This window comes from Camelus bactrianus, chromosome 20, assembly GCF_048773025.1.
Source record: "Camelus bactrianus isolate YW-2024 breed Bactrian camel chromosome 20, ASM4877302v1, whole genome shotgun sequence".
Lineage (NCBI taxonomy): Eukaryota > Metazoa > Chordata > Mammalia > Artiodactyla > Camelidae > Camelus > Camelus bactrianus.
Window position 1 is genome coordinate 19,901,291 of NC_133558.1, and position 13,143 is coordinate 19,914,433.

A 13,143-nucleotide genomic window follows, 5' to 3' on the forward strand; every position below is an offset into this window, starting at 1 on the left:
GGCTGTGTGGGCACATGGAAGGGGAACCTTGTCTTCTAACTTCCGCACAAGGGCTCTTTCTGCTGCCGCACCGTCCCTCCTGGGACAGGAGAAATGACTCCTGCTACTCCAGCCACCACTCCCACCGGTCAGCCACTAACAAAAACATAAAACTCAGCACACCAGCAGCAGCTCCCACTGCAAAACTTAGGACTTTCATTATATCGCAGATTACTGACCAGTTCCGCTTTTTTTTTCTTAATAGCAGCAGCTGACCTTAAAGCAAAGACAGGGCTCTGCTGGGGTTGACCACAGCTTCCCGGAGCCTTCCATCAGCACCAAGGAGAGGATGAACTCCACTCCCTCTGCTCAGAGTTACCTCTGTCAGTGTTGGCTCCCTTCCCTCTCTGGGCCTCAGTAACTCCACCTGTATAACGAGCCCAGCAATGCTTCCCCGATGCGACTGCTGTGGGGGTTAGCTGGAAAGGTGTGTGTCAAAGCACCTCGTCCAGAGTCTGGCACATAGTAGGTACTCAGTAAAAATTAGACGGGTTTTTGTTAATTGCATATTATCCTTGAACACACCCTGGACAGATAATGAAAAAAAAATTGGTTTGAGTCACTGACTGTCACTTGTTCGCTATGTCACCCTGTGTAAGTTGCTTAATCTCTCTGAGCAAAAATCTCTGTTTTTTTACCTTATAACACCAACACCTTCCTCACAGATATCCAGGAAACTTCAAGGATGGCGTGTACAGAGCATTTATGAGCTTAGAAGGGCTTTGTGGAGTTTGTAGGGAGAGGTCAGTGAGGTTCTGGGAAGCCCACAGCAGCAGGACAGATGGGAGTCTTTGTGCAGCCCTGTGGCTCAGGAATAAGGTAGAAGACGAGAAAACAGGGGGAGTTGCAGAAAGAAAGAGGGTGCACTGATTGACTCGGTGTCCAGACACTATCCATGGTGCTGGGGGTGCAGCTGTGTACAATACTGAGTCCCTTCCCAGTGGTGCTTGTGCTCTGGGATGTGTGGGGAACAGAGGAAAGGAGTGCCAATGCAGAATTTTAAAGTGCAAATAGGAGTGAACTAGGGAGAGGGGACAGCCTGAAAGAAGAACAGAGAAATGAGACCAAGCCCAAGAGAATGAGCTTGGGCTTGTGGAAGAGACAGGGGCTGAAAACAGAACCGCTTGGCCAAGGACAGAGAGAAACTGAGAGTCCAGAGTGGGAAAGAATTGGGAGAAGAGGTTGAGGTGATAGACAGCCATGTGGTTGGTGATGGGAAGGTGTCCCATGAAGGAATTCTTAGCATAGGATGGAGCGTCATGACAGACACCAGACAGGAGCATTTTCTCTGAGAACACCCACCTCACATTCAGGCAGATGGCTCCCCATCCGTCCAATTCTGGTGTTTATCCTCCTTCTTTGTCCCCCACAACCTGCCCAACTCCCGGGACCTGGGGCTATATGGAGGGTGTATACACCTGGACCAGTCTGGTGAAGTCCACACACAGCACAGGGAAGACGTTGGGCAGCCACCAGGAGCTTACCCTCGGAAACCCCATCACCCACAGCCAGCTTACGTTAACTTCCATTTCCTAGAATGACCCTTCCCCACCTCACTTCAACTCCTGAACAAGGATGCCAAGCCCCTGGGAAAGCCAAATGGAAGGCAGTATGACCAAAAGGAGAGATTATGTCATCATTTGGGAATAAAAGCATCAAATGCAGCCGCAGGTAGGATTATTCGTTCCAAGTTTTTCTCTCCCTGTCCCTTTACCCCTTCTTTTCTTCCTCTATTGAGGTCTGCTATTTGTTCCGCAAATGCCCAAAGTCTGTGGTTCTCTGGGACACAATGTACCAAGTGATGCGTGTAAGGGAGGAGATCAATGCATCCTCCGCTTCCAAGAAGCATGATTCTCTGGGAAGAAAAGATGAGCATAGACAGAGTGACTTTCTCTGACCCTCTGTGTCTCTGTGAATCAAAGGGCGTTCATTCCCCACTTGGCCCTGGTACCAACTTCCTTCCCTTCTGCCACAGGTGGCATCTCAGTTAGTCCTGCTGCCCCTCCTCCCCTTTCCAGATTCCAGGACAATTCTGGAACCAGGTCTCCCACCTGGCCCAGGTGAGACTATGTGGGCTCCACCCTCAGACACCTGGGCTTTGAACTTTTACAAAAGATGGAGTTGGCAAGAGAGTGTCGGAGGATGGGGATGGAGGGGAGGGGGAAGGGTATAGCTCAGTGGTAGAGTGCGTGCTTAGCATGCACAAGGTCCTGGGTTCAGTCCCCAGAACCTCCACTAAATAAATAAGTTAATAAATAAGCCTAATCACACCCCCCAAAAATAATAAAAAATAATTTTAAAAAAAGAAAATGGGGACGGACAAAACTCACTTCAGTTTGCACCCAGAAACAAAGACACTGAGAAGGAGCAGATTCCATAAATGCTTGTGCTTTATTGGGGATCGGCACTGGGGAGTCAGGAGAGGCAGCTGAAAGAGGGGATGGTGCTAGGAAACACCTGATAGGGTCTTGATTTCACTCACACTGCAAGAGGAGGGAGCAGGACTCCCTTCTCGGACTTCTACCGTAGGGTTTTCTCCCACTCTGTCATTCCCCTAACTCCACTGTGACCTAGGGTTTTGAGGATTGGGGAAGCCAGCTGGGAGGTTCCATGTAGACCCAGGAGGATGGAGAACTCTGGGAGGAAGTTGACTAATAGCTGGGTGTAGATGAATATTCCCCCAGCTAGAACCTGGATACCGATTAACATTCCCCCAGCTGGGACCTGGATACCGATTAGTATTCCCCCAACTGGTACTTGGGTATTGATTACTGTGACCCCAGATTCCCACAGAGTCTGGCATGGGCCTTGTTCCCCATCCAGTTCCAGGACCTCCGCCTCCCCAGGACACACTGGGATTCAGGGTCCCCCAGGGGTGACCCGGCAGAAGTGGCCGTCGAATCCTGTTGATGGAAGACCACAGTGGGTGTTGGGCAAAGATTCCTCCCTGGGCTCCCAGTGCATTAGAACGGGGTGGCTGTCTAGACTCAGAGTCCTGTTGGAGGAGTGGAGCCTTAGGTGAGGAGCCTGGGGAGTGTGCAGCGGGCCCTGCAGGCAAAGGACCGCTGCCAGGAGGGAGGGCAAACACCCTAGAAAGGTAAGACAGTTCTTCAGGCAGCATTTCCCCCTCATGGTCCTCAGCCGCAGCAGCCATCATCTGCCAAAGGTCCTCCCAGGGCCAGGAATCCACGGAGGGCGATGGGGACCACCTCTGCACCCCAGAACCTCCTGCAGGTTGAGAGCTGTATGATGGGGAAGCATTGGGCTTCAGAGGAACCCTTGCTAAATTATTAGGCCCAGGGTCTGGTCTGGGCTGAGGCTGTTGGGAGTTGGAGTGGCTGGTCAGGGAAGGTTGTCTGAGCAGAGACAAGTTGATCCCCAAGTCTTGGGGAACTTTCTCCTCCATCACAGCGATGCTCCGTGCAAAGAGGCCTGAGGAAAAGGGAGGAGGAGGCAGCCAATGGACCAGATGCTTGGTCCCAATGCCCTCCCTTCCCTGATTCCCTGATTCCCTTTGCTTCAGGTCCCTTCACTTCCCCTCTGCCAACTCTTACCTCCCTGGGGGATCCAAGTGTACACCCTCTACCTTTACCCCTTCCTTCAATTTCAGTTCCCTTGAGGCCCCCAGTCCCCTTCTGCCCAAGGGTGGGCACAGCCTCCATACCTGGGAGATGAAGACAGACCAGGAGCAGGCCCAAGGGAGCCCAACTCCCCACCACACAGCCCTGCATATTGCTCTGCATCTCCCTCAGCCCGAGACAGCCAGCCCTTTATCCTGTTAGTGGGGCTGGGGACATCAGAAACAGGCCGAGCCGGTGGCTGTGGAGACAATAAATCTCCACATTCCACCCCCATTCCTAATTCATTCTGTGGCAACAGGTGCCACTTGAATGACCCAAGGAAGCTGGGTGTTCCCACCCTGCTCTTTCTTCGAGCTCCCCACCCCTTCCTAACCCAGGTGTCCTGGCTCACAGCTCACCACTAGCTGCCACTGGTTCCCTGGCTCCCTACCCCAAGCACACGAGGACATTCACCTTAGGGTCCCGCTTCACTGACTTCTGAGCAATAGAAACACTTGATTCTTTTTCTCTTTGGGATCCAGATCCTTCTCTTCCAGCACCCCTTTCTCATGCATCCCCATAGCTCCATTGCCTTCATTCCTCAACCTGCAGGAAGTTCTGGGCTACAGAAGTGGCTGCCATCTGAGGGGCTACTCCTAGATGAGACTCAGTGTCTAGGGAGATAAACCTGCTGCCCATCCTTGAGACATGATGTATTGGTTTCCCATGGCTGCTATAGCAAATAACCACAAACTTAATGGTAACACAAATTGACTCTCAGAATTTTGAAGATCAGAAACCCAACATGGGTCTCACTAGGTTAAACTGAGGTGTTGGTAGAGCCTTTCTGGAGGCCCTGGGGGAGAATCCATTTCCTTGCATTTTCCAGCTTCTAGAGGCCACCTGCATTCCTTGGCTTATGGTCCCCCTCCTCCATGGTCAAAGGCGGAAACAGCAGGATCTTCTCACATTGCATCACTCTGGTCTCCTCTTCCTCCCTCTCTCGCATTTAAAGACCCATGTGATTACATTGGGCTCACCCAAATAATCCCAGATAATCTATTTAAGTCAGTTGACTAACAACCTTAATTCCATCTGCAACCTGAACTTCCCTTGGCTTTGTAACCTAATATGTTCAGTCTCCAGGCATCAGGACATGAACATCTCTGGTGATGGTGGAGGTGGGGGGCACCATTCTGCCTACCACAGATGGTCAGATATGTCCACCGCATCCAAAAGATACTGAGGGATACAGAGCAGATGTTTCCAACCAGGTAGAAGGAAGGCATTGAAACGCTGTTGTCAAATAGCCATGAGTTGATCATTGTTAAAGCTGGGTGATGAGAGCATAGGGATTTATGAGCTATTTTGTCTACTCTTAAATATGTTTGAAATTTTCACAATGAAAAGTGTTTAAATGCCTTTGTTTCTCTGTTGGGTCCAGGACGCACCCAGAATAGGCTTCCCTTGTTGCATGAAGTCTAAACATCAGCTGTTAGATTTTACTGTCCCAGCCTTATCCCGAGCCCCTGCTGGCTGGCTTCTGGAAGAGTGAAGTGTTCCTCTCCAAAACTGGCCACTGGGCACAGGGCAGCAGCCTTTTGGGATGATATCCACCAGTTTTGCAAAACCTTTTGACCTGGATCACACCAGGAATTAAAGGAATCCCCATATCTGAGGCTGTACCCCTCCCACAATTTCAGGCCCCAGAGGATCTAAGGGCCTGGATTCCTGTCATTGGCTGCAGTCCAGAGGCCAGAGGCCAGACCAAGGGTGACTCCACTATGATGACAGACACAGGACTATCTGGAGCCCTCTTCTGTCTTCAGTCAACCCTGCAGGTTGGCTTAGCTGCTCCAGGTCACTTCTGGTTAATGTAATACATTTCTATTGGTTGGGGACTTCAAATTTCAACAGTAGTCCAAATTGAGACAAGCTAACACATCCAAGTAAGAGAATGAGTTAAATCTTAGGGTAGGGGTCAGTTCATTTGAAGCCAAGCAGAGGCTCTGAGAGGTGGCCTATGTTTGGGGTGAGGTCCTTCTGATAGGGATCAGCACAGCCCACTCTCCCCTCCTTGGGGTATGAGAACTTCCTCGGCCTCCCTGTCTCCCTGGCCTGTCTCCAGGACATGGTTGTATGGCCCTCCGCACCCTGTCCACCTTCTCTGTCTTCTCCCATGGAGGCCACCTGCCCTTCTTCACTCCAGGGCCCTGCCCCCTCAGCTCTGCTGGCGCACACTCTAGAACGCAGCACAGGCAGCAAGAGTGTGAAGGTGGAGAGGACACTGCTGGCTCTGTTCTGCCATGGGCTGGGGCATTCAGATGTAGGCCGATGAGTCACCATGCTTGGCTGCAAACACTGTCATGCTCCATCCTCTCTGTCTTTTACTCTCTCCACCCACAGCTCCCTGAACAACACTCGCCTGGGCTCCTACTCAGTCACCAGGAATCTGGTCTAGGCTGTTGTGTTCCAGCCTTCCCAAGGTTCCAGGTGTCCCAGAAACCCAGAAAATCGATGCTCCAGACTCCCAGAGAGGATGGCATCCAGAGGTGAGGCAAACTAATGGTAGAGGAGAAGGAGCCTCATGGGGAGGGGAAGAAGTAATTAGGGCCCTATATAAAAAGAGGGGAGGACCCCAGGGTGAATAGGGAGTGGAGACAGAATGGATTTCTTGGAGCAATGAGAGAGAGGAGAGGTGGGAGGATGGATCTAGGAGGATTAGGCAACCTTTGTTTTCAGTTCAACAAATATTTATTATTTATTCTCCTCCCTTGTGGAAGGAACTGTAAGATATATGAGAAATATTGGGCCAACTTATAAATGAAAATGGGGAACATGGAACCTTGAGAGGCATGAGAGAACATCACCCAGGTGGTAAGGGGAGACCCAGGACTCCACAAAGGCAAAAGGTCTACATGTAGGTCACATAGTTTATTGAGGTGTCCGTCCAGGATCCAGAGAGAATAGGGAGCCTGCTCCAGTCTCTGCAGATGCCCTGGTATCTCCCACACACAGGGAAGCATCTGAGCATTGAGGGAAGTGACAACCAGGAAGGGGGACTGAGATGGAGACATTGAGAGATAAGGGAGGTGTTGCGGATTCACAGAAGGTGTGATGAGTTCTATAATGGAGAGTGGAAGTGGAATTGGGAGTGCGAGAACCCAATAGCATTATCACACTGGTTGACAAGATGGCGAAGTGAAATCAGTAAGAGGTGGTCATTGTCTCCAAATAATCATTTGGATTGTGCTTTATTTGGCAAAGCCAGGGAGGAGGGGTGACCTGTCCAGGCATCAGAGTTACTCTCAGACATATCAGGAGTTTCCTATTCAAAAATCCGAATGGGTAGGGCTAGCAGATGGACCGTATCACCTCAAAGAAATCGCAGAGGAAATTCTAGGGAGTGAGTATCTGGCCGGGAGGGCACTGCAGGAGAATGGGAATCTAAGCAGTAGGGGAAAATGAGGAAAAGGATTTGGAGTCTACAATTTGGGGAGATAAGGAAAAAAGAGGTGATAAGAGGGAGTCTGCCACATCAGGGTGATGGGAGAAGTAGAGCAGCTCTCTTGGGAGGGCAAACTGAGCTAACCCCATGCCTGAGTCCCTGGACTTCACCCACCTGGGAGGTGTGTGTGTGTGTGTGTGTGTGTGTGTGTGTGTGTGTGTGTGTGTGTGTGTGTGTGTGTGTGTGTGTGTCTGCACATGCGCATAGGCAAAAGCTTAGGGACTGTCAGATAACTCTTCCTGGGGCAGGAAAACTTCAGGATCAGCTAGCTGGGGCCCCAGAGGCTTCACTTGGGCCAAGATGTCCCGGATGGAGCGACAGGGGATCTTTCCAGGGCTCCTGGGGCCACAGGGCTTCGCACCAGCTGATGGATCAGGTTGGGGAGAGCCGACGGGACCCCCACTCAATGATGAGGAGGAGACAGAAATGCAGGGGTGACCGGAGGAGCTGGACTTGCTGCCACAGGGCTGAAGGACGGTTTTGCCACTGGATTGGGAGCTGGAGCTGCCACTGAAGGAGCCAGTGCCTGGCGGGGAGCAGGGCCCCTGGGAAACACCGCCACAGGGATGGAAGGATGAACCAGAACTGCTGGAAAGGCTCGAACTGCTGTGGACTCCAGAGCTAGGGAGGGAGCAGGGCCCCTTGGAGCCAACACCACAGAGCCGGACCCCACCAGAGCCCACTGGGTGGAGCACAACGGTCGAGGAACCTCCCGACTGGTAGATGTTAGAGCTTGAAGAGCTGTGGCTGGGGATGATGGGATTGCTGGAGAAGTATTTGCCCTCAGAGATGGGGGGCCCAGCTGCAAAGGAGGGGGCCCCTGGAGAACCTTTGACAGGGTTATCTTTGGTGAAGTAGCCCACGGGGTAGATTTTGCCCCCACTGTAGGTCATGCCTGGGACCAGATAACTGTCAGAAGAGCCACCCACCACCTCGTAGCTACCGTATTGGTTTACAGAGGTGATGGGGGGGCAGGGCTTCCCTGGAAGGCCATCACTGCTACAGGGGACTCCGGGGCCACCAGAGCCATGCTGCTCCACCACCACCACGACAGGCCTTTTACTCTCAGATACGGAGTGGGAGCTGGTGATGATGGGCCCCCCACTGCAGGGAGAGTCAGGGACATCAGAACTACAGGGGCGCTGGTTGGAGTTGACCTTTTGGCCACCGCTGCTGGACAACCAGGAGGTTTGGGAAACAGAAGAACTTAAGCCTCCTCCAGACTGGGAGCTGATGCTTCCCGAGTGGGAGGAGGCAGAGGCACTTTGTAGACTAGAGCTAGATCCAGAAGAGTAACTGATCTGGGAATACCCTGTTCCCGGCTTAAATAACAAAGATCCTGAAGAACCACCATGAGCAACACTGGAGCCACTGGAGCCGCCACTGGAACCACTGGAGCCACCACTGAAACCACTTGAGCCACTGGAGCCGCCACTGGAGCCGCCACTGGAGCCACTGGAGCCACTAGAGCCACCACTGGAGCCACTGGAACTGGAAACGGAGCTGCTGGAACTGCTGGAGCCACCTTTCCCCAGGAGACAGGGGTCATTGAGGGAGGTGATACGTGTAGGGTCCTTACAGGGGTCTGAGAAGGTCCCGATGCTCTTGGCCATGGTCCCTAGGGAGGAAAGCAGTGGTTAGCAAGGGCCAGAGAGGCTGGGCTGTCTCCCTCCCCTCTCAGGCCCACCTCAGTCATCTGCTACTCTGGTCTCTCCCTAGAGGAGCCCAGGGAATCAAGGAAAGTGAGATGGCAGGAGAGGAGAGGTGGGAAGGAAGACAATCATCTACCAGAGAAAAATAAAATGAGGCTCCAAAGCAGGAGGCCTCGGAGGAAGATAAGAGAGAACAGAGAAGTGGCAGGAACAAAGAGGTCTAAAAGAAAGGACAACCTCTGAGAGGTGGAGGCATAAATCTCAAGGGAAGAAATCCCAGCCAGACTGTGGGACCAAGTGGAAGGGGAAGATGGGTGGGGGCCAGGATGTAGGGGCATGCACTGTTGCTTCAGAACCTGCTGGTACCAGCATGACCAGACACCTCACCCTGAGCCACCCCTGCTCTCCTGGCCCAGCCCAGGGACCGTGGGATGAAACCTTCCTCCGAGGCCACTGGCCTCTCTCTACTGCCCTCTCTCTCCGCCCAGTCATCCCAGCACACAGCTGCCTGTCCCCAGGCCCACGTCTGGCCACTCCTGCCTTTACTTCTTTCCTGAACTGACCCTTTGCTCCTAACCCAGGCTCACTTTCCCGCATGCTCCCTCTGCTCTGCACCTCAACCCTCTCAGCTCCCAGGGGTGTGGACAGAGCCACATACTTCAGCTTGTACATTGGAGAGGCTGGATCTGCTCTGCCTCCCTCGCGGTGTTACTGTGAGCACTAAATGTGATCATCTCTGCAGAAGGTTCTTTACAAAAACATTGAGCACTAGCCACTAAGACTTATTACTGACACTCCTCCTAGACCCCTCCACCTACAACCAGGTCTCCACAATCTGTGAAGTTCCCACTCTTAAAAAGAAATTCCATGCTTCCACCTCCACACCAACCCCCAACTCTGCCTGCAGCCCCCTCCACTCGGCTGCACGAATCATCTAGCACCCCCGCTGTCCTCTCTACTCCCCGGAGGCCACACAGCCTGCTGGGGGGCCACGGGCAAGATCACCAGTGTCAACAGCACAGGCCCTGGAGTCACCCAGCCTGGGGTTTGGATCCCAGCTTAACCGCTTTCTAACTTGTGACCTTGAGTCAGTTTCCCACCCTCTCCAAACCCCTGTGTCCTCGTGTGTAGAGTGAGAATAAGAAATCTCTCAAATCGTTCTTCTAATAATCAAAAGGGCTGATGTATTTAAAGTGCTAGTTCAGTGTCTGGCACATTAAAGGGGCTCTATGAATGGTAGCAGTTATTATGAGTATTAAATATGCACTTTTCTAGCACTCTAATAATAATACTAATTCTAATAATAACAACCACCACCAACATTATATAACCCTCTAGAATTTCCAAAGCACTGTCGCATCCATTATTTAATTAGAGACTCACAGAGAAACGGCAGCTAGGTGCTAACATTTACCTCATTTTAGAATTTCAGAAACAGAGGCTCACCCAGATTACAAAATTCTAGGTTTATAGGGAAGAATTCGGCCTGCAGTAATGGTCAGTAAAAATGACCAGATTTACACACCACAGAAACTTGTAAAGGGAGACAAAGCAGTAGTGGAGGCGGGAAAGGCTCATAAACAAACTTGTCCAGAAGCAGAAATCCAGAGCTTCCTGCTCTTGAATAGCAAAGCTCAGCTAAGATAAAGCAAGTTAGTGGATGAAGCAAAATAAGTTATTCAGCCAAACTAAGACTTTTGTTACAGTCATTCAGGAAAGAGCAAAACCCACTACAAACAATCGTCTACCATGGACAGAGGCTGTCTGGCCGTAAAGCAGTGAATCTGTCACTCAGGGCTCACCAGTGCAGCTGAGACTACACTGCAGGGCTTAAGTTTCAAAGGGGTGATAATAAATGGATTAAGACAATAAAGTTTTATAAGTACGAACCTAAAAAAAGAAAAAAAAGGAAAAGTAGAAGAAATTGAGGCTCAGAAATTTTAACTTGCCTGAGGTGCCAAGGCAATGACGAGCAAACCCCAGACTCAAGCATCAGATTTAGAGCTGCCCCGTCCCAGCTGGCTGGGTCCCCTCCAGGATGCTCCTCACACAGTGGCATCCCTCCCAACCCCAGCTCCCTCCAGCCTTCCTGGACCTAGTGTCTGCATCCCTCCCTCCCTTCTCTCCCCACTCTCCCTGCGCCCAGGGTCCCCCACTCCTACCTTGCAGGAGGAGACCGGCCAGCAGCAGAGCCAGCATCCCTCGCCCTCCCACACGCCCTATCTGGGATGCTCTCGAAGAGCCCATCTTGGACCTTGCGGCCTTCTGACTGACAGCAGCTCGTGGACACCCAGGGCCTTTATGCCAGGGCTGGACATTCTCTGGTCAGGAGTCATGTGGGGAGGGGAGGAGAGGCGGAGGGATAGGTGCCTGGGGGAAGTTGGTGTGCCGGGAGGAGCTGAAGTAATCAGCTCGAGCATCTGCCTACTCAGCAGCAGAGATGGCTGCCATTGGGGTACCGGGGCCACCTGGTTGGCCTGCCCCTCATTGCCTAACTCGGAACCAGGCGCTCTGCCTCTACAGCCTCCCACTCTGGGGCGGCCACTCTCACCAAGGGGCCCAGGTGCCTGGCTCCCTCACTCTCCTGCCTTCCCCAGGTTTGACCTGCCTGACTCCCTATCCTTCCTCCATGCACAAGACATGGACATTTCAACTTTCCCTTCCACACCAGGTACCTGCTGCAGCCCCTAGCCCCGCCACATGGTTAACCCCACCTGGGTTCCCATCCACAGCCTCTAGATCTGCCCTTCTCCTTGGGACCCATCCATCACTCAGCCTCCGCTGTCCTCCTCCAGATATAAAGATCTGCACCCCAAACTGAGTGCCCCACTGCTGTCACTGCCCAAGTACCGTCTGGGCCACACAGCTATAATGTGCTCCATCAGTGAGTGTGCCTTCAGAGTCTGCACTCCAAAACCAGTTCCCTGACCTCTCCCTTCTGGGGGGTGCTCCAGGGACAGCAGGTGAGGTGCTAGACACCAGGGCCTCAGCCCAGGGGCAGGCCTGGGCTGGGGACCCCTGTCATAGCTGGGCCTGGGTTACTCACAGGCCACTCACAGCCCCTCCCCCGGGGTGACCCTGACTGCAGTGGGTGAGCAAGAGGCTAATGAGACTAAATGGGAAGGTGGTGGCCCTGCCGCCCATTAGCTGGCTGCCTGGCCTGGATGAGCGAACAGGAAGCAGCCAGCTCGTGCCTGGGTTGTGGATTGCATATGCTGTATTTATCAACTAAAGAAAAGACACAAGTAAAGTAAATCATTCATCACATTTATTATAAAGAAATAGTATTTTAACTTTGTTCAAGTATGTGGTCATTCGCTCCTATTAGAGTAAAAAATACAGTCAATTATTATCAGTTTGTATATCTTAAGAGTATTCCATATAATTTTGTTTTAGATTTAGATGCATAAAATTTTGAACGTGAAAATTGCAGCGCATTTTAAAACATGGGGAGGGGGATAGTTTCCTATGTTCTGTGTTAATTCATTTTCTTTTCCCATATGAATTTACATGTAATGTAGTCAAGCATACTGTGAATAGATTTGTCTATAATAGAAAAAAAAAAAGGTAAAGGAGGGTCAGCAGGCTCCCAGGTCCCTAAAGGATGAAGGACCAGAGCCCTGAGATCTGCTAAGAGGGGGGCGGTTCCTCCTCCATCGCATTCCCCTCCATCCTGCTTTGATCCTGGCCCCACCCCAGCCAATTAATTGCTCAGTGGTATTGCAGAGAGAGTATCAGTATCGGAGGGAGGGGCCTGGGAGTCAGGCTCTCTTTCCTCCTCCCCCAGGCCCACCCAGCCCTCTCCCTGCTCCCCTCCCCCAGACTCTCATTTCTATACCTGCTCAGACTCCTCACAGAGGCAGCCCTACCCTGGAGCCCTCTCCTCGGCTGGTTTCTGCCTTTCTTTCCGTCTCCTGTTCTGCTTCTGAGCCCAGCCCAGCACTGTCCATAGAACTTTCTGTCTGTGCTGTCCAATACAGCAGCCACCTGTGGCTACTGAGCATGTGAAATGAGGCTAGTGTGACCAAAGGGAGAAACTGAATTTATCATTTTACTTAATTTAATTAATTTAGATGTAAATAGCCACATGCGGCTAGTAGTTACCTTCTAATCCAGCCCTTGACGGTCTGCTAGCACCCACAATGGGAGTGGAAGGGAGAGGGTCTGTGGGAGCTCTGGGGACAGGGAGTGATGAGACAGTGTCCCCTGAAGAGGGTTGGTGCAGGGAGGAGGGAAAAAGAAAAACAACACTGGTTTGAGAATCAGTATAACCTGGGTTCAAGTTCCAGCTAACCTCCTGGCTTTGGGCAACTCACCAAACCTTTCTGAACTTCAGTGTTCTCATCTGTAAAATGGGAATCTTATAATTTATGCCTACCTGGGG

At 51.8% G+C, this 13,143-nt stretch overlaps 2 protein-coding genes and 1 long non-coding RNA gene across 5 annotated transcripts in view; 1 reads left to right on the forward strand and 2 right to left on the reverse strand.

The window, feature by feature from the left end:
- LOC105074112 (uncharacterized) overlaps positions 1–13,143 on the forward strand; it is a 33,835-nt gene that overhangs the window by 9,652 nt on the left and 11,040 nt on the right. For 2 of the 3 annotated variants that reach the window (XR_012501043.1, XR_012501044.1), the window contains exons 3-4: positions 1,576–1,710; positions 6,006–6,151. This is a non-coding gene — a long non-coding RNA (uncharacterized LOC105074112). The remainder of the gene's footprint in view (positions 1–1,575; positions 1,711–6,005; positions 6,152–13,143) is intronic. The other variant, XR_012501045.1, reaches the window with a different exon arrangement.
- On the reverse strand, positions 2,412–3,850 carry C20H6orf15 (chromosome 20 C6orf15 homolog). Its single transcript, XM_010961582.3, has 2 exons — positions 3,704–3,850; positions 2,412–3,471 (listed from the first exon to the last, which is right to left on the reverse strand). Exons 1-2 carry the CDS (start codon positions 3,780–3,782, stop codon positions 2,594–2,596), a joined length of 957 nt encoding a protein of 318 aa, XP_010959884.2. The 5' UTR covers positions 3,783–3,850; the 3' UTR covers positions 2,412–2,593.
- On the reverse strand, positions 6,515–11,078 carry CDSN (corneodesmosin). The gene is made up of 2 exons (XM_010961584.3): positions 10,922–11,078; positions 6,515–8,725 (listed from the first exon to the last, which is right to left on the reverse strand). Exons 1-2 carry the CDS (start codon positions 11,004–11,006, stop codon positions 7,323–7,325), a joined length of 1,488 nt encoding a protein of 495 aa, XP_010959886.3. The 5' UTR covers positions 11,007–11,078; the 3' UTR covers positions 6,515–7,322.

Coding starts and splice junctions, on each gene's coding strand:
- C20H6orf15 (XM_010961582.3), bottom strand. CDS start 3,782: ATGCAGAGCAATATGCAGGGCTGTGTGGTGGGGAGTTGGGCTCCCTTG. Junction 3,472..3,703: donor GGTCTGTCTTCATCTCCCAG/GTATGGAGGCTG, acceptor CCTTTTCCTCAG/GCCTCTTTGCACGGAGCATC.
- CDSN (XM_010961584.3), bottom strand. CDS start 11,006: ATGGGCTCTTCGAGAGCATCCCAGATAGGGCGTGTGGGAGGGCGAGGG. Junction 8,726..10,921: donor GGCCGGTCTCCTCCTGCAAG/GTAGGAGTGGGG, acceptor TTTCCTCCCTAG/GGACCATGGCCAAGAGCATC.